The sequence below is a fragment of the Synchiropus splendidus genome, chromosome 5, assembly GCF_027744825.2.
Source record: "Synchiropus splendidus isolate RoL2022-P1 chromosome 5, RoL_Sspl_1.0, whole genome shotgun sequence".
NCBI classification, from domain to species: Eukaryota; Metazoa; Chordata; class Actinopteri; order Syngnathiformes; family Callionymidae; genus Synchiropus; species Synchiropus splendidus.
This window is the reverse complement of record NC_071338.1, coordinates 26,071,176-26,089,233: the sequence shown is the minus strand read 5'-3', so window position 1 is coordinate 26,089,233 and position 18,058 is coordinate 26,071,176. Positions and strand designations below refer to the sequence as shown.

Genomic DNA, 18,058 nt, shown 5'->3' with positions numbered 1-18,058 from the left:
AAAAATCCAGGTCAAAGTTCACCTGGTGCGACCAGAATTCAAAGGGAGAACGGCGATGCAGTGGACAGACAAGGACGTTTCATGAGCAAATTTGTCTCAATATTTTTGAAACTGCAGCTGCGTGTACTTGTTGATTTCTCCTGCTGATTCACTCAACAGGTTCACAATGACGCCAAGCTACTTTTGTTTTGGGACAGGGGAAGGAGCAACAGAGGAAACCCACACAATTTAAGAACACATTTCAATGTCCTGACTGGTGACTGCGATTCCAGCATTGTTCTCCTCAGACTCAGCTTAAATGACACCTCACACTGCTCCTCACATCTGAAGTTTTCAGACTCGACTTGATGCAACCAAAAAAAAATCACCCTTCAGCAGCCCAAGTCATCTTATTCTGTGGATGAACTAAAAAAAATACATGTAGATATCATCTAAAAATACCATCACAGAACAGAAAAGCAGCTGCAAGTCAGTGACACGCAACATTCCGATGAATAAAACACACACTCGTCATGCTTTCCCTTAGCTTTTTTTTTTTAATATGTTGTGTATATATCGATGGTTCATCCATACACCAACCAAAAGCTTGAGACCTTCACGACAAGTCCAATTGTACATGCATCACTGATGTATTCAATTGTACTTTCAGCGCTCGCAAACACGTCCTGCAGCCACGTCGACCTGAACACGGAGAGCATTCTCTTTTTAGTTTTCCTGAAAATCCAAGTTTCCGAGGTTCCCCCTGATCCGGCGCCGGACGCCTGGGCCCTCCGGCGGCCGCTCGCCCGGTAACGGTTAAAGTTACGGCGGTGTTCATTTATATCGTCTTCAATTTTTTAAAAAATTGCAGTCTGATACAGAAGGCTAGAAGACCTGAACAATATGAAAGTGCTAGTCATTAATTTACAGCGATCAGGCATCACATAGTACTATGAAGTATCCAATATGCTACATATGAATACAGTTGTCGACGCCTTACAAACACCTCTGGTCAGTTCGTGCCAAGGCTCTGGAAAAAAACTCAATGACCTTGGCTTGTTTGGACATAAACACATGTTTATGCAGAGAATAAAACAGACATCAGCACTACCAGAGGTATCATCCTATGACAGCCAGTCGGCCGACGGTGATAATGCAATATTTAGTCCCATTATCAATTTCTACCTGTATTTTGTTTTTGTTTAATCGGGAAACAAACAAAAGAGTTGCCATCTTTTATCTCCACAGCGGACTCCAAAAGACACCATAGTTCGGAGCTTCCTCTCTTGCATCATGCTCAAGTTCTTGGTTTGTTTTCCCCAGCCATTGGTTGCATTTTGGTTGCTTTCCCGCGTCGCCTGCTGCTATTTTTCCACTTGACAGATTGGAGAATGACTGAGAAGAACCAGTTCTGGAACCACTACTTAAGGGAAGAACACAAGCTTTTTTCACTTCACTACAATCAGTCACAGAGTAATAAAAAGTAGAACGCGACGACTCAATTCATTCCCGGAGCGGTGCCTCCGAAGTTGAAGGTCGGTGGCACCACTGGCGCTGTGAACTTGTAGCCGCCGTGCTTCTCGATCATCTTCGATTCTGGACACACACACACAAACGTGAAGAAATTAATGGAGAGGGCAAGACAACCGTAGCAGCTGCAGACATTTGCCGATAATCGGGATATTTTTTGTGCCGATTATCAGCTGCGAATAGGGATAACAAGAGTGTTTGTCAGTTACTAACGTTTATGGGGGTTTTCTGTCCCCCCCCCCCCCCCCCCAAAAAAAAAAAAAAAAAAAAAACACCTGGACATCATCGTGTCCACTTCCATGGTGTGTGTTGTGTATTCCACTTTGTTTGAACACATGATCACGGTGGACTTCTGGCTTGGAGGACAAGCTGATGGTTGGGCTGAGGTCTCTGCATGTGCATGCAGAATTTCAGCCAAGACTTTTGGAAATAACACAGCCCCGAGCCCCACCAAGAAAAAAAAATTTAAATTAAATTTAAAGAAAATGGAATGGAATGGAGCTGACCAAGAACCAGTAGAGTAACAATGAATGGTGACAATAAAAACACTAGTTTTTAATCATGAGAAGTAAATCTCTGTGCAGTCAGCAGCGATCCATCTCTTCACACGTCCAGCTGGATGTGCGACTTGAGTTCCACGACCGAGGGACTTCAGTCAGTACGGTGTTTCTTTTGGGATTGGTCATATTCAACTCCATCTACATGAGTCACTATACCTTATCAGTTTGTTTCGATGTTTCCACTTTGTTTTAATGTTTGATCACGTGAGATTTTATTTAAAGAATAAAAAAAAATTCTGACTGTGAGGCGGCTCTTGTTTAAGCCATGGCGGTGCTGCACCATGGCTTACATGTGGTGTGGTGCTGCTGTGGTGTGCTGCGTAAAGATTATCGGGGCTCCGACAGTGAAGCTTTTGTGAATCCTTGAGCGAGTGCTCCTTCTTACACCATTTTCACTGCAATATTGGGCAGAAATGACAAAGGCATCTGTAAATCTATTTAATCGTCAGCAAGCCAACCTTCTTCAGTGCGCTACACATCGAACTTTCCTGCTCTCAGGTCTCACACAGAGCACCACACACCTTCCCTCTTCTGAGAAGCAAGTGAGGAGACGAGAGTGCGGTCCTCACCGTGTGCTGCCCGCCTCTGGTCTGCCAGTGTGCCGATGTCCTGAAGCTGTTTGCCTTGCTCCTCGTCGAGGGTCTGTGTTAGTGCTTGATACCACCCGGGGTCACGACTCTGAATATCTGCAGGACAAGCGCAGCTCAGATTCCCCTGCTCTTCAGGCTCAGGACGAGGGCCGTCTGGGTTCTTACTCTGTAGTATGGCTTTGAAGATCTGATACTCGTCTACCAAGTTGTCTTCGTCGTCGACAGCCGTGGTGAAGCCTTCCAGCGCCGTCTCCTCGGCATCGTCCTCCTCCCAGTCCTCGTCGTCTCCGTCCTCTCCCGCCTGCTTGGCCAGCATTTCCAGGTACTCCTGGCCTTCCTCGTCAATGTCGTCCTCGTCGCTGCCCAGCTCGGCTGAATTTAGGGTCAAGGGAGTTGCACATCTAACTTAAAACAGTCACATGGCTTCAGGCAGCAAGACTCGATCAGTGCCTCACCGTTGTCCTCGTCCTCTTCGCCGTCTTCATCGTCGTCGTCCTCATCGTTGTCGTGTTCCGCTCGAAAGGCGTACGCTCTTTTCAGGCCGCTGAAAAGCAATATGGCGGCGGGAAGAAGCTGGTTGGCGACCTGGTTGATGGCCGGGGGCCGGTGCTCCAGGTCGATGAGGGCGCACAGGCCCAGGATGCACATCTTTCGGTCGTGCAGGCTGTTTTCAGAGGAAAGACAGGACAAGCGTTTGGCTCAGGAGACGGCGGCGCGAGCGACTCTCGACACGGCGGCTGTGGCTCTCACCCCAGGAAGCAGTCGACATCTTTAAGCCATTGGGAAATGAAGTGGTTTGTGATTGGCTCAGTGTTGTTAGGAAAGCGCAGATTCTCCAGAGTGTTGAGGAGAAGCGGCGGGCTGTAATAAAGTGCAGCAATGGCCACCTGCAGACACATGGTGCGCAGCTCACTGGTCTTCACCTCCCGCGTCAGACGCTCCAGCGCCGCAGCCACAAACAAAGGCACAACCTTAACAACAACACCACAGTCATTTCCTGTCCAACTCCCGACGGCAGTGACAACCCCACACTTTCCATCCTGACCTGGTCAATGCCACGACCTTTGCACTGCAGAATGATGACCTCCAGTAGCTTCGCCGCATGGCATTCGGGATCTTCACCTGGATCACCTGTGAGCACCTTTTGAGAAGAAACGGTGTCAAACACCATCAAGAGCCACACACAGCTCACGTATTTGTTCACCTTCTTGCACATGCTGTAGATGATTTCCAGATATTTGGTGTCAGACAGGAGGGTGTCCGTGTCGACGGTTACATAGTTATGAAGAAGAGGCATCATATCTGAAACCCAAACATTAGCCCAGTCAAAGCATGAACCATGATTGTTCTGACCCAAACGTTCCATCAAACAATGTTAGGGGCTGAACTGAAACATTCTTTCACCACAAGATACTATTTCCTATATATAAGTAGTAAACAAGCGTGCAGCTCCATACACACCTGTAAAGTAGTCAAATCCATCCTGCTGGAAGACTTCGTATACAAGTGGAAGCAGCTGCCACATTTGTGGTGAAACCTGCTGGCAGGTCAGGCTGTGAGCCAACGACAGGATCTCCTCGTAAAATTCTGGGTAGAGCGAAAACAACGCTGAGTAACTGCTGCTGCTAAATATAGACGCCTTTATGGGCAAATGGTGATCTCTTTTAAAGTGGCAGGTGGAATGTGGCAGCGCCGGATGGAAGCAGACGCTCACCCAGTACGTGTTGTTGCAACACAGTGCCGATCACCTGCAGACAGATGCCTTCAAGTTGCTGCGTAATCTGAAAGAGGAAATGCATTTTTAGTGGAAAATCAAGGAAAAAAACATTACAGGAAAATTACTATTGTCAAGCGCTCAGTATAAGGAGAAATTGACAAATATATCAAATTTAAGAATAAACTTTATTGCTCGTGATGTCAAATAATAGTGCCGTCCTTTAACAATGATATAAAGTAAGAGGTGAAAATCACATTAAATATTACCCAATTAATAAAATATAAATGACTGTTCTATTGAAATTACCAACAGATGAAAGCTTCATCATGCAACCTACATGGTAATACAAGCTGGACTAAAATCTGAAGAGGCCCTGTGACCTGCTGAAGTGAATGTCAACAGCAAGTTCACCGTTAAAAGGGCCACTGCAAAGCCAATGAACAAACTTTTGTCATTTCTGAAGCTGCATATCCCTCGTAAACAAGGTAAACAAAAGACAGAGATGAACAGGTCGCACTGCTGCTCAATCGAACACTTTGAACTGCCACCCAGGTCAGTTCAGGACAGCACGAGACGCTTGGAAAATAATCGACAACATTTTGAACATGGAAACACCTCGAGTATAAACAGAACCCAGCCAGCCACACACCAGCCACACACGCGCTTCATTTGTTTGCAACTGAAAAGAACCATACTTTGAATGCGTATCTGTAATGTCTCACAGTTGTGGCCCTCATGAACCCCAAGATTTAAAAACAGGGGGCTCTTTTTGATGATGAATCCTCTTAAGAAAAATAACCTTCCATTAACGTCAAAGGTCAGCACCAAGCCTGAATTGGCAAAAGCATTGCCCCTATCCCTCAGGTCTGTGCATCATTTGTAAAATAATAATAAATCTTTCACGCAGTACGTTTTGTGTGACTTTGGGTGTTAAAGAGAGAAGTGTCACAATGTGAGGAGAAAACCAAAGGCTCGAATGCCAATGCAATTGGCGTTTATCTTGTATTCATGGTGGTTCTTAAAACTCAATGACAGATATTGAATGTACCGGATAGAGCGGGCCCTGTTGCCGCCGGTTTGCATCGGTCCGTGGAAAATTAAGTATTTAATTTAGGTCATCCATGACAACATCTTGCTTTCCCTGCAAAATCAATGTTTTTTTCTGCAATCCTTCTACAACATTTTGTATTTTAGTTTAAGGGAACTGTAGATTTTATTGAGCATTCTTCCTTTCCTCCTCCTACAAACACGAATTGTGCAGCTGAATAAGAGCCACTGAGTGATTTCTATGCTGTGAATTAATTGAACCAACGTGTGTGTGGGCTTCTTGCACGACCAACTGCGTCCCAGAAATCAACCATTATTCCTGGAGAGCAACACTTGGTCAGAGCAAATGACTTCATGTCCTCGCACTATTTCTAGCTCCTGCCTCAGCCTCTGAGTCATTTCAAACACGCTGGGATGAGCGCATGTTCCAAGGAGTTGGTGGGAGGCTGCAGCGTGTTGGCAGACGGACCACGAGAGAGGAAGTGACAGATGAGTGCTGAGCTGCGTGTGGGAGGCGTGTTCGCTGGACACGTTACTCACCTCTTTGTGGTCCTCCACCACACTCAGCAGCGTGTCGATAGTATTGAGGATGCCCATGGCTGTCACAGCCTTGTCGTCGCCTCCCTCCTCGTCAGGTCCTGTCTGAATCACCTGGTTGAACGTCATCGCCTGTCGGGGAAACAACCATAAAAGATTCATAAAAACTGGCGCTCACTGGAGCCATAGTCAAGACAGATAACACAAGCCTCTACTCACCAAGTGCTGTGTCATCTCCACTGCAATTGGAGCCACTTCCTCGCTGTATTCGCAGATCATCTTCTGGATGACATTGGTGAGGTCATCGTTCTCCGTTTCCCTGACGATGTGCAGCAGTGCCTGCATCACCGGCCGGATGTAGGGGGTGATGTACTCTTTGGCTGAGTAAGGAAGGTAACGGTTGAACAACCAATCCATTTTCTCCGTCCTTAAAAACAGACTAGAGCCTTACCTTTTTCCTGATTGCTGATGAGAACCTGCAGCGCGATTGCGGCCTCCACCTTCACCGGCATTTCATTGTCGTTGATTAAACAAAGGCGGGTCAGCTCAAGGGCCGTCTGCAGGTTCTGGTCACTTTTGAACCTCACTTCGGAGAAGTAATGCAGAACCCAGCAGGCCTGTGTTGCAACAAACAGAGCACACATTTAAACTAAATCGCAGTTGAAAAAAATATAACTATAAAACTGCAGTCGTCTCTTTGCTGTGACTCAAGTTTCCATCAGCTTAACTCCCTGACGGAAACTATATCTGCTAGTTCTGTTAGTATCCCCAAGTCACTTCAGACCTTTATATACAGCATCAAAAACACAAAACTGTACATAACATAAGCCAATTCTCAACAAATATTTTCTCTGGCTGCCCCACAAATTATACATGACTTAAATCCAAACAGTGCTTCTTACTTATAGTCTGAACCAGAGTTTGAAATTCACAGGTCACTCACTCTTGCCCTCATGTAGCCCAGTTCGCTGCGGAAGAGAGGGAACACGTGATTCTGCAGCATGAACTCCATCTGGTCCTTGTAAATCTTTTTCTGTAAGAAGGTAAAAAAAAAAAAGTTGTATATCACTAAAAAACTGTCTGAAGGTGCAATGATCTGGCACCAGTTTACCTTAAGCAGGATCTCAGCCAGAGAGCCGATCATGTGAAGAGCGCCGTCCTTCTTCCTCGGGTCCGAGGCTATGTCAGTGAGAATCTGGTAGCAGAAGCCCATTGTCTTTTGCAAAACCTGGTGGGGAGAGTCAAGGTCAAAGATGAAATACCTGCAGTACAGACCAGATAGTGAGTGCCTAATCTTCAGGGATGAATTGGTTCATACAGGGTTTAAAAAAAAATAAATAAAAAAGGGGATTCCCTTATGAAGCGAAAAGTGAAGTGGCAGCTTAAAGATAAGAATCACCTCTTTCCGTTTGTTGCAGGCAGTGAAGAGAAGAGTCTGGGCGGCTGTTGTGGGAGAAATGAAGTCCTCAAAAACATCTACAGGGGAAAGTAGGGGTCAGTCATGCACATCCGAGTCCTGACTTCATTTTGCTTTCACTTTTTCCAAGTTACCAAATTTCATGCGGATGTACTCATAGGGATCCTCCTGCCACAGCTCCTCGTCGCTGTCCGTGTAACACATGAGCGGGAAAACCACATCCTGGATGATGCCCTGTGGAGGAAAAGACAAATCATGGTCACCAGTGGCTGCATGGATGAACAAGGAGGACTTGCTATTTCATTTTATATGATAAACAAAGTTGGAAAAAAAAAATATCCCAGATTCAGTGCAGCAGTTAAAAATCATACGGAGCTTGGGAACAATACCTGAATGTGTTGTTTGAGGTTTTTCCACGTCAGAGCGTGTGCGATCCCCTGGTTGATGTAGTTCAGTGTCTGTTGAAGCACCCTTGGAGCAACGTATTGCTTTTCCTTGTACTGATACAAGACTTTCAGCAGCACCTAAAATAATGACACAAGAAAGTAAGTAAGTACAGGTACGCAAGTAAGTAAAAAAGAATATTGAGGCCAAACAATGATATTAGCAGGCATCCATGTTGACTGAATTTCTTACCTGCTGAGCAGGAACAGCGTAGTCCTTGAGGAAAAGTTCAGCGAACTCTGCATACTCTTTGGTCGTGTTTCCAGGGCTGCCATACCTTGAGGTGACATACATTATTTCTAACAAATACTGATGACCTCATGGAGCGTGTTGAACTTTAGAAAATACCTTTCAAACAGCCGGGCCAAAATGTGCAGAGCCCACTTTTTGCATTTCCACCATGGCAGCTCAGGCCGCTCATCCTCATCAATTTGCAAGGTTTCCTAAAAAGATCCATCCCAGTGAGATTTTAGTTTGACTTCTGACGAACAAGTCAGTTAATTATGAGGCCGGACCAAAAGGCCTTCTCACCAGGGGAACGTCTCTATCAACAACTGTCTTGAGTATCTCCATCCACTCTGTTAGGTTCTGTCTGTTGATGAGCTCCAGTGGGAGGTTATACTGTCGAGAGCGGAGAGCACAGCTTAGAACTATAAACAGAGCTGCGACACAGCAACCAGCACAGCTGCTCTTTTAGCAAAAGTACCTGAAAGAGGGCGTAAAGAATTTTAAAGATTTGTTTCTGTATCAGGACAGAGTCGCTGGAGTGGTCGGGAAGAAGCTGGATGAAACGATCCTTCAACATAGGCATGAATATGTGCATGGCTGCCACCAATGGCTGACGCTCCTCAGGTTTCTTGTATCTGTTGAATGCAGAGTAAACAGTCAACACGAGGGCCGGGGCGGCTTCAATGCGAGTGAAAGGGTTGTGACACTGACTCATAATTTTTGACCAGCTGATAAAGGCAGAGCAGAATGCCGAGCCAGCCTGCACTGTTGTCGGACTGAAGATAAAAACCAATCTTGTCCACGATAGTGGTCCACTTGCCAGGGTAGTCGTGCTTGATCATGTGGTGGATACATGTTGTCAGCTGGACCCTGGAAGGGTTGGAAGCAAGGTGATCAAAATGAAGGCACAGGTTCAGTGAAAGGTAGAAAAATACAGACCAGACGTGCTCACCTGATGCGCTCTGGAGAGTGAATAATAGCCTCCACTATGTTGTCCCGTATGAACTGCCTGTCTTCCTCAGGGATGTTATTGACAGGTGGCTCAGAGCCTGAACACTCCCCTTCATTCCAGTGCTGGGTTATCATGTTCTTTAGGTAAATAACGCCTGGGTGAATAAGAGAACTCATTACTCTCATGCAATGCATGACTTACAATCACACAACTGCAGGAATATCTAATCTCTAAAATCAAGCCACTTCCCCGGGGAAGAAGACTACACACAGGCAGCCAGTAAACCAAGCGTCAAGTGACCCATTATGACTTTGGGAATTTTTGAGGATCTACTTGGGCTAAAATTGTTTTACAAAATGAAATCAAATTTAATGTCGCTGAATCCCATGACAACCGAAAATAAACAGATAATTCCCTATCCTCAACAAAGGTCAGTACAGTTTTTTCATGAGTCTTTGCCTCTCAGCAACAGGGATACCACAGCAAGTCAGGCATCTCCACCATCCGTCCATCTTGCTATTCCTCCCAAGTCACAGCTATCCACTTCCCATCCTCCCTTTTCATGAAACTCACTGGTGGTCTTCCTCTTCCCTTACTTCCATTTATAACTCCCTTGTCTCCAGCACCATTCGCTGTCCCTGTGCTTTGCTGGTTTCTAATCTTGTCCTTGCAAGTCACTCACAATGCAACCCTGAGCACCTTCAACCCTGACACTTCTAACTTTGCTTCTTGTGTTTGTGTCGGAGCAAGTGTCTCTGGACCATACTCCATGTCTATAGTGCACAGCTGCAGTAGGAAATAGATGCTCTGACACCAGCAACACGGGGCTCAGTTGTGACATCTGCCAGGGGACAGGAGAGACTGCTGACACATACATCGTCACTGCTGTTTGGGCAATCGTAATCTCACCAATCACTGCTTAACCAGCAACAAAACCTCCACACAATAACCATAACAAAGTAGTTAAAACGTTCCATAAAAAGTCATTACAATGACAATAGTCAACAGCCTATGCAGTAAGAAATCTAAGGAGAAAACAAGGCTGGACTTAAATGCATCAAGTCTAACAGATAAACATACAAAAATTCACCATCAATCAAAGTGCACTTACAGCTACTTCATACTGAGCTGTCTGGAGCTACATTTTAATAAACCAAATCTGAGCTTGAAATTACTCTCATAAACAGCAAGGCATGCCTTCTGCAATCATCTTACACATGAAGTGTATAAAAAAAAATTCTCTTGAACAAACCAAGAACAAGTACGTCATGTCTTGGAAAGTTAAGACGTCCAATAACAAGGAACTAGATAAGTAGAACACAACACGCTTTAGCCAAATATAAAAGCAACTGTCTACCACAAACTTATCCTAGTCAAATATATTTGACACGTGTGTTTCACTTGAAACATGCAGTGAGAATACACAATTATAAACTATATAACAGAAAAAATATACAGAATATACAAAAGCCCAAAACACATTACATCCTCACTATGACCTTAAAATGCAGATTTCCTCAAATTTTACCAACAGGTTATGTGGATGGAGGAATGTGGCGTGCAGTATGGAAAACATAAAACAATAATAAAGTGTTCATATTTGTTTGTTTTGTAATGGAAGCTGACTTTTACACTTCGAGTCAAGGGCGAGACTTACCCGCTTGTCTGACAGGCAAATCCAGCTGATCAGACATGGTGACACGAAGCAGAGTGGACACAAAGTTTACCTGGGTGTGACCCTGTAATGACAATTAGAAACAGCTCAGTACAGCACTGTTACTTCAACATAAGAGAAGCACTACAAAGGAAAAAAATAAATAAGGCAGCAAGCATATTTCCGTTCTGTTGGTTACATTTGATATTGGGTTGAACTCAGTTCCATCTTGTGCTGGCCATCCTGCATTAAAACACTAACCAGCGAGAGTTCATGACTAAGCATTGGGCTGGATTTAGAAAGAGCACTCCAAAGGAATGACTCTGTCCTCCCCCATGATACATGCCTTAAGTCATTGTACAGGATTGATACCTCCCGCATGTACTGTGTGAACAAAACATTCACAGTGGTATTCACGTGAATCATCACTCGCTCAATGCGTGGGTTTAAGAAAAAAGAGACAAGAAGAACCTTTTGTACTGTCATGTCAATAACCGCTGAGAAATCTATATATTGCACGTGTGATGATAAATCTACATCATCATACTCGTTTATCTATTAGGATTTCTCCCTTAAAAAACATATATGCATCTTCCATGAGAGGTTTAGATGCATGCACTTATACTCCTTCAATTATAAGGTCCATCCCATAACAGTATACATCATATTTAACTACATCGACATGATAAACTAACCACATTAATTGGTTAACAGTACAATTATGACGCATGGATTTTGATATAAAACAATAACCGTGATGCACTTTTGCCACGTGACATTTATGCTACAGTGACAATTATATTTTCCTACAGATACACATTCCAGACACTGCCACTCAAACGAGTAACCAAATGGAGCGTTGGGTTCACACCCGTCTTAGATTCTTCGTGAACTAGTCCTAATAAAAAAATGGTAAAACTCTGTGTGGAAAACATTTAAGAGTTAAATAGCGACATGGAGCCTCTGTTTGTCAGCAAATTTCAGCCAAGTCCGACTCGAAAACTTGATCTGCGAGGACGAAACCCCTCGAGCTTACGACAGATCAACGAACAGCGATTGTTTTATTTGTCTTGATAAGGCAGCTTCTGCAGAAGGATGTCATCACTTCTCGGTTTGACAGTGACACGTGAGCAGCGGCTATGTAGCACACTGTAGTCACTAGCCAGTTAGCTCAGTCCCGATAGCCGGATACAAAGTCACCTCTAAACAAATGAAAACTGACACAATTGCAGTTGCTCATGTACGTATGCACTGTCGCTATGTGACAACAATTGACAGGGGTTTAGTCCGGTACACAACACTTCCCACTTCGGCTCACACGCTACAAAGTTAGCTTTCTTAGCATTAGCAACACAGCTGGCTCAGAGAAGAAGCTAACGACTTCGAAAAGGGGGAAAGCACTTTCACTTTTTTGCTTTCTGGTGACGGGGCATGACCCGTGTGAGGCTAGAACAACAGGTCACTGTCTGAATCATAACTATAGAGCGCTAATCGATCACGAGCACGGGCTGCGTGAGCGCACCATCTTGATGTTGTGAGGCCCGGACAGAGACCGCGCCACAACCATCACCCATGAGCAGAGCAGCTCCACTTTTACCTCATTCAGCTGTCGCTCCGCGGCCTCCCTCAGGTTCGGGTCCATCGTGCCCCGAAGGGCCTCGACCAAAGACTCGGGATCCATTCTGAAAACTCTGCTTACAGCTCGGATTTAACGCTCAGGCTTTAACAATTTCCAGTCACTGCGCACATGGACGCACAGCTCTCCGGTTACCCGGCGCGAAAGGAAGCAGTGAATGAAGTACCCGGATAGATCAGCGCCAAATTTGTGCAACACCAACATCCGGCTGCCTCGGTACGTTTGGGAAATGTAGTTTTTCCAGATTGTTATGACTCTAACTGTTGTTGTTATTATTATTGTTACTGTTCCTATAGAAAAAAACTATGAAATATTTAATCTTATTTTTGTGGAGCTTGTGTTTTGGTTGATGAGTAGAACAAGTACCAAAGCAAATTATTGTAATACGTTTATACATTTCCATCCACTTCAACCAAGAACTCCCAGCTTGATAGAGTACTAGCAAACAATTATACACTGTGAGTAACTGAGCAAATTAATTTGGTGAGTATTTTACATTTAAGTGTTGTAAACGAAAGTGTAAACAAAATGTGGTCAATGTAAACAATCCACAATTCAAAGGCTGTTGTGTCCAGAAATGTTGAGTTTTTTAAAATAATTTTTACATAATAATTTCACAGTTTACATAAACAACATTTTGCATTCAAGAAGGATCCATGTTGACCGGCTGCTCTTAGAGAACTTGCCGCAAATTCTCTGCCCTAATATCTGGAATGATACAGTATATTTCAATGTTCAGTCTCAGGCAACAGTGTCAAGGCTGCCCCACCACCACCTCCACCTCTTGTCCCACATAGCTATCAAAGGTTGCTTACCCTGTGGCCCCGGAAGGGCATTGAGTGGAAGAAGATTTGATGTGTGAGTGGAAAAAAGCATAAATAAACAAAAGATAGAAATAGAAGCCCTCCTGATTTTCCAAGAAAGGTGCATTGCCATCATTTACTAAGCCCCAAATTCCAGTAGTGACAGATGTCAGATTTGAACATGAACCACACTCTCTTTTGTCCTCCTTGTTCCCCCTTCCATGGAGATTACATTTTTGTCTTTCAGCACCGTGGTACTTTCCTCTTGATACTGGCCACATTTAGGGAAACTGCCCACAGCATCTTGTATTGATATGACAACAAAAAGGTGAATGAAATGCAACGGCTCCTGAAAGAAAACAAACAACAAGATAAACAATGCTATTGACATGTTGAGTATGAATACAGTAAGTCGTACAAAATTATCCCAACCTTAATAATAACAGCACTGTCCATGAATAAGGACATTCTTTTTTTTTTTTTTAACAAAAACAAATTTCCTTTTGTTATTACTCCTTCAATAAAACGTTTCGAAGCAAGCTTGCAATATTTCTTTGGTAAGGACATTAATCAGGAGATATGTTTTTCCATCTGAAACACCTTACTACACGACAAGGCGTTTTTTTGTTTTTTAAATAATCTCGTGGTTTGTATTGGCTCGTGGTTGGTGGACGAAGTTGAAAGTGCAAAACTGATTACGTCCTGAGTAGTTCACACGCTTTGATGGGGACGAATGGTGAATGTAAACGTAAGGGTTGTTTCAACCAATCAGACAACTACCGGCACGCGTGCGCTGTCGCTGTCTTGTGACTGTGGGGCTAGCTAACCGAGTAAAAGAGCAGGGAGGTGTAAAAATGGTCTGACACTTCCGAACTTTTATATGTAGTTAAAGTTTATTAGTATATTGAAAACATGCCTTCCATACAGCGTAACGTCGCCCAGTCGTCTCAAAAAACGGTCCAGAAGCGGAGGGAAGGACGAGATACTGACGGCCTGGTAAATAAAGATAACAGTGACTCGTCAGTTTCGAAAGGTACGTTCAGATTTGACACGGACAATAACAAATACAAAAGGAGTGATTCACCAAAGGCTGTGGCAGCACATGAGTGGTTTTGACTGTCTTGTCTACTAAAGCAAGAGTTAGCGAGCAACTGCTGTCTTTAGTCTGAAAATGCTCGACTTCTATGACATCTATAAGCCAAGCTAATTTAACTAGCCTTTAGCAGAGAATGTTGATATTCACGGGCTCACAGCAATGTAGAGCATATTCAACAATCGACCATCAACCCTGTTAACCGATTGTAAATTGTGTAAAAAAGATCGGCAATGCGACTAAATAAACGCGCTGTCCCAGGTAATTGTGTATATGTTTTGATAATAGTTCAAAATACAGGATGGCTTTTAAACAGAGAAAGAAATGTTGGCCTTGTCGCTGCTTGAACAGATAGTTGAGAGAGGTCTCGGTTGCCTGAAATAGAAATACTGTTTGTAATTGAACCCAGAAACGTACCAGCAAAAACAACAGCTGCTTCTCTAAACTGTTATTCAAGATAAGTTGTCCACATTTACTTTCTTTCTTTTACAGTAGTTTTTGCCGATTGTTTAAATGACTTTAAATGACGCAATTCCTATTCATATAAAATACTTACAAAATACATAATAAATCTCAGATCTAGTGCACAAAAGAAATAACCTCACATTAAGTCCTCAAGGGTCTTTGTCTTTGTTATTTGTGGATTTTGTACTTACGACGTAAACGTTTGTCTCTGTTGACTGATACATTCACAAGGAAAGCTTTACCTCACTATAATGATTGACTTCTCTTATTTCCCATGGCAGTAGGTTCAGTTGGCTAAAGTCAGCAAATGATTTAAGGACAATCTGACACCAATTGAAACAGAAAAACCAAGGGGACTTGCAATGTTCTTTGTCAGGCTTAATATCTCTTTCTTTTACTTGATGGTGTGTCTGATTTGGTATCCACCTCGCTAATCTCACTGAATGTTAGATCCTCGCCCCATGGAATATTGAATTACCTTTTGCTCTTGTTAAAACCGGGTTTTGCCTGTTTTCATCTTCACAGAGACTCCACATGCGGCAGGTGGCTCAGCTCGTGTGTCAATACTGATACTGCTGGCCATCTTTACCTGCTCTGCCTCTTTCATGTATCTTGTCTACAGGAATTTCCCAGAGCTTTCTGAGTAAGTATGGAATGGTTGACTAGATACTGTACATACATTTACAGCAGACAAGGAGCACAATGAAGTTTCACTAATAGGTAAACGCAAAGGTGCTTTATGGAGTAACTTGTTGTTGATCATGCTATTAAACCTATCTACAGCTGTGGGATCACCCTAATTGCACATTCTAATGTTGTTCTTAGAGATGAAATGGAGAAAATCAAGATTCCCAGGGACATGGAAGATGCCAAAGCTTTGGGAACTGTGTTGTCAAAATACAAAGACACATACTACGCCCAAGTGTTAGTGGCATACTTTGCCACATACATCTTGTATCCTCAAAGAAAATCTTTTTCTTCATTTGTTGTTGTTTTTCATAGGTTCATAAATATTTATTTTAATTTTTTTGTCCTGTCTGAAGAAGCAAGTGCATATTATTTGATGTCTTTTGACTCAATTCCAGATAGCATGTGTAAAAGAATTACAGTCATGTTGAATTGTCCTTTCAAATTCTGCTGTTTGTCGTGATAATTTCCTTAATTCTGCAAACAGTCTACAAACATTTGCAATCCCCGGCTCCATCTTCCTCAGCATCCTCTCTGGCTATCTCTACCCTTTCCCCTTGGCCTTGTTCTTGGTCTGCTTGGTAAGTCGTCGACGCCACTCAGGTTGCATTTCGAAAACATAATTAAAAGTTGAATGTCTGAGTTGTGTATGTCACATAATTTTATATCTATTTGATAAAGCTTGAGCTTTGTTTAAAATTCATGTTTTTTTACTTGAACATTCAGTTCGGTTTGCTATAGCAAAGTGACTGAAATAGTTTTTTTTATGTCATAATTCCTGTTTCTTGTGTTTTATTGTCTCATTTATTGATAGTGCTCCGGTCTGGGTGCTTCATTTTGCTACCTGCTGTCATACCTGGTGGGCCGGCCCATGGTCTACAAATATCTCTCGGAGAAAGCACAGAAGTGGTCGCAGCAGGTAGGAGTTCTTTGCATCTGCTAAAACAGGAAGTTCTGCTGTACTCTTGCAAAGTGTGACTCAGTAGGGTTGAATATATATATATATATATATATATATATATATATATATATATATATTGTTTACAAAAGTTACAAAAATGATGTTGAAGATTTGGTTTAAAAAAAAAACTGATGGATGGAATGACTGTGGTTAACTGTCTTCTGTGCAGGTTGAAAATAACAGAGACCATTTGATCAACTACATCATCTTTCTGAGGATAACACCCTTTCTTCCTAACTGGTTTATCAACATCACCTCGCCTGTAATAAACGTGCCTCTGGGAGTCTTCTTCATCGGGACCTTCCTTGGTGAGATGCCTTGTTAAGGCAGTGGTATTTTCAGGCATTTTCCCCCTCCCTCTCTTACCAATTCTCCGTTGTGTTGTCAGGAGTGGCGCCCCCATCTTTTGTGGCGATCAAGGCTGGAACCACACTGTATCAGCTCACAACAGCCGGCGAGGCCGTGTCCTGGTTCTCCCTGGCTATTCTCGGCGTCTTCGCTGTTATCGCCATCTTGCCGGTCTGCTATCAAAAAAAGCTGAAACACAAACTGGAATAAAGTCACTGGACCTCCTTCCCTCACCTTCCACCCTCACCTGGGGACAGATCCTACACTTTCATCATCTCAGGAACGGGTATCTTCAGTCACGCTGCTCTGCGTCAGACTGCTGTGTTGTCGAAATATTGTCCTTGCGGAGTCGCAGTGAGCGGTGACCTTAAGAGCGTGCAGCAGTGGGTTGTAACTGAACTGAGGTGTTGACTGGCTGCAGCCTCCAACTGTTTTTTTTTGCCTATTTATGTCTGTCAAAAATGTTGTTTTGGCACATACTGTGAAGGAAATATTCATATGATCTTATTTAAAATAAAACAATGCTATTATATTTAGGGACTGAAGAGGTGCTACCATTAGCTTGCATGAATGGATTGGGTTCAGCTTTTATATGGGTTTTAAATGATGTCCTAACAAAAGTTGCAATTTAGTTTTCTTATTTCATTTGGTGTAATCAATCGAAGGGTCTAGCTGTGGTTAGAGTTTCTGATTGTCAAAACGCATTTTCTGCTAGTGAGTAGGATTATTTTAGAAAACACGATGTATAAACGCAAGTGTTTGCATCTCTGGTACAGTTACGTAAAGAAGGTAACCACTTAGATGCGCCTTCTTTCCACATTTTTATTTTTTGATCACGTTTCTTACAAGCAAATGTATTCATTTTATTTTGCGGGTTATAATTGTTGAAAAAGGAGCCGCTGCTTGCCTCAGACTGAATTCACTGCCGACCATCTCATAGCCATTTTAAATAACTTTCACATCGTCTTAGTACTTCAGATTGTTTATGGGCCAAATCACAATGAGGGCTGAGCTATTTTTAGAAAAGTTGAATATATCACAGTTTATTGATTTTAAATAAATCTGCCTAATTTATTAACTGTTTAAGATAACTAAATCCTCTTAGCTCATCAACAGTAATTTGAAGTGTTGTTGGTCTTAACATTCACTCCCTGAACCTTTTCTGTTTAACATTCACGAAGGAGTTTTGCCAAATCTTTTTATTTTTTCTGATGTCTTAATGTAAGGATAAAAGTCCTGACTGTTAACCAGCTACCTTCATGTATACCTTTTAAGTTCTATATGAAATACATTTTAAAAAGCTACGACTTGTGTTTTCTTTTGTTTAGAAGGCTGATGTAACAAAAATTGTTCTAGTGAGGATGTACTTTGTCACCTCTTTTCCAGGGTGAGGAGGCATGTCTGCCCAGC

The 18,058-nt window shown here is 43.0% G+C and overlaps 2 protein-coding genes across 3 annotated transcripts; one reads left to right on the top strand and one right to left on the bottom strand.

The window, feature by feature from the left end:
- Positions 1 to 507: 507 nt before the first annotated feature.
- ipo7 (importin 7) lies at positions 508 to 12,448 on the bottom strand. Its single transcript, XM_053866384.1, has 25 exons — positions 12,253 to 12,448; positions 10,659 to 10,740; positions 9,002 to 9,155; positions 8,761 to 8,919; positions 8,528 to 8,684; positions 8,353 to 8,442; positions 8,170 to 8,264; positions 8,014 to 8,098; positions 7,767 to 7,901; positions 7,512 to 7,611; positions 7,360 to 7,436; positions 7,072 to 7,188; positions 6,904 to 6,993; positions 6,412 to 6,577; positions 6,180 to 6,340; positions 5,964 to 6,092; positions 4,374 to 4,440; positions 4,121 to 4,246; positions 3,864 to 3,961; positions 3,705 to 3,800; positions 3,410 to 3,630; positions 3,115 to 3,323; positions 2,825 to 3,031; positions 2,639 to 2,755; positions 508 to 1,575 (listed from the first exon to the last, which is right to left on the bottom strand). Exons 1-25 carry the CDS (start codon positions 12,334 to 12,336, stop codon positions 1,478 to 1,480), a joined length of 3,120 nt encoding a protein of 1,039 aa, XP_053722359.1. The 5' UTR covers positions 12,337 to 12,448; the 3' UTR covers positions 508 to 1,477.
- A 1,432-nt stretch (positions 12,449 to 13,880) lies between these two features.
- On the top strand, positions 13,881 to 17,952 carry tmem41b (transmembrane protein 41B). 2 transcript variants are annotated; one of them, XM_053865445.1, is made up of 7 exons: positions 13,881 to 14,127; positions 15,178 to 15,295; positions 15,478 to 15,606; positions 15,827 to 15,920; positions 16,154 to 16,258; positions 16,470 to 16,608; positions 16,689 to 17,952. In XM_053865445.1, exons 1-7 carry the CDS (start codon positions 14,007 to 14,009, stop codon positions 16,856 to 16,858), a joined length of 876 nt encoding a protein of 291 aa, XP_053721420.1. In that variant the 5' UTR covers positions 13,881 to 14,006; the 3' UTR covers positions 16,859 to 17,952. The 2 variants fall into 2 exon arrangements, with proteins under 2 accessions (XP_053721420.1, XP_053721421.1); XM_053865446.1 differs by lacking the exon at positions 13,881 to 14,127 and adding an exon at positions 14,140 to 14,448.
- Positions 17,953 to 18,058: the final 106 nt, after the last annotated feature.

Bases quoted from the DNA above. Each gene is read 5' to 3' on its own strand.
- ipo7 (XM_053866384.1), bottom strand. From the start codon at position 12,336: ATGGATCCCGAGTCTTTGGTCGAGGCCCTTCGGGGCACGATGGACCCG. The intron at 3,324-3,409 runs GTGAGAGCCACA...CTCTGAAAACAG, and splicing joins GATGTCGACTGCTTCCTGGG to CCTGCACGACCGAAAGATGT. The intron at 2,756-2,824 runs GTAAGAACCCAG...CTTGTCCTGCAG, and splicing joins CTTCAAAGCCATACTACAGA to ATATTCAGAGTCGTGACCCC.
- tmem41b (XM_053865445.1), top strand. From the start codon at position 14,007: ATGCCTTCCATACAGCGTAACGTCGCCCAGTCGTCTCAAAAAACGGTC. The intron at 14,128-15,177 runs GTACGTTCAGAT...TCATCTTCACAG, and splicing joins TGACTCGTCAGTTTCGAAAG to AGACTCCACATGCGGCAGGT. The intron at 15,296-15,477 runs GTAAGTATGGAA...TGTTGTTCTTAG, and splicing joins AATTTCCCAGAGCTTTCTGA to AGATGAAATGGAGAAAATCA.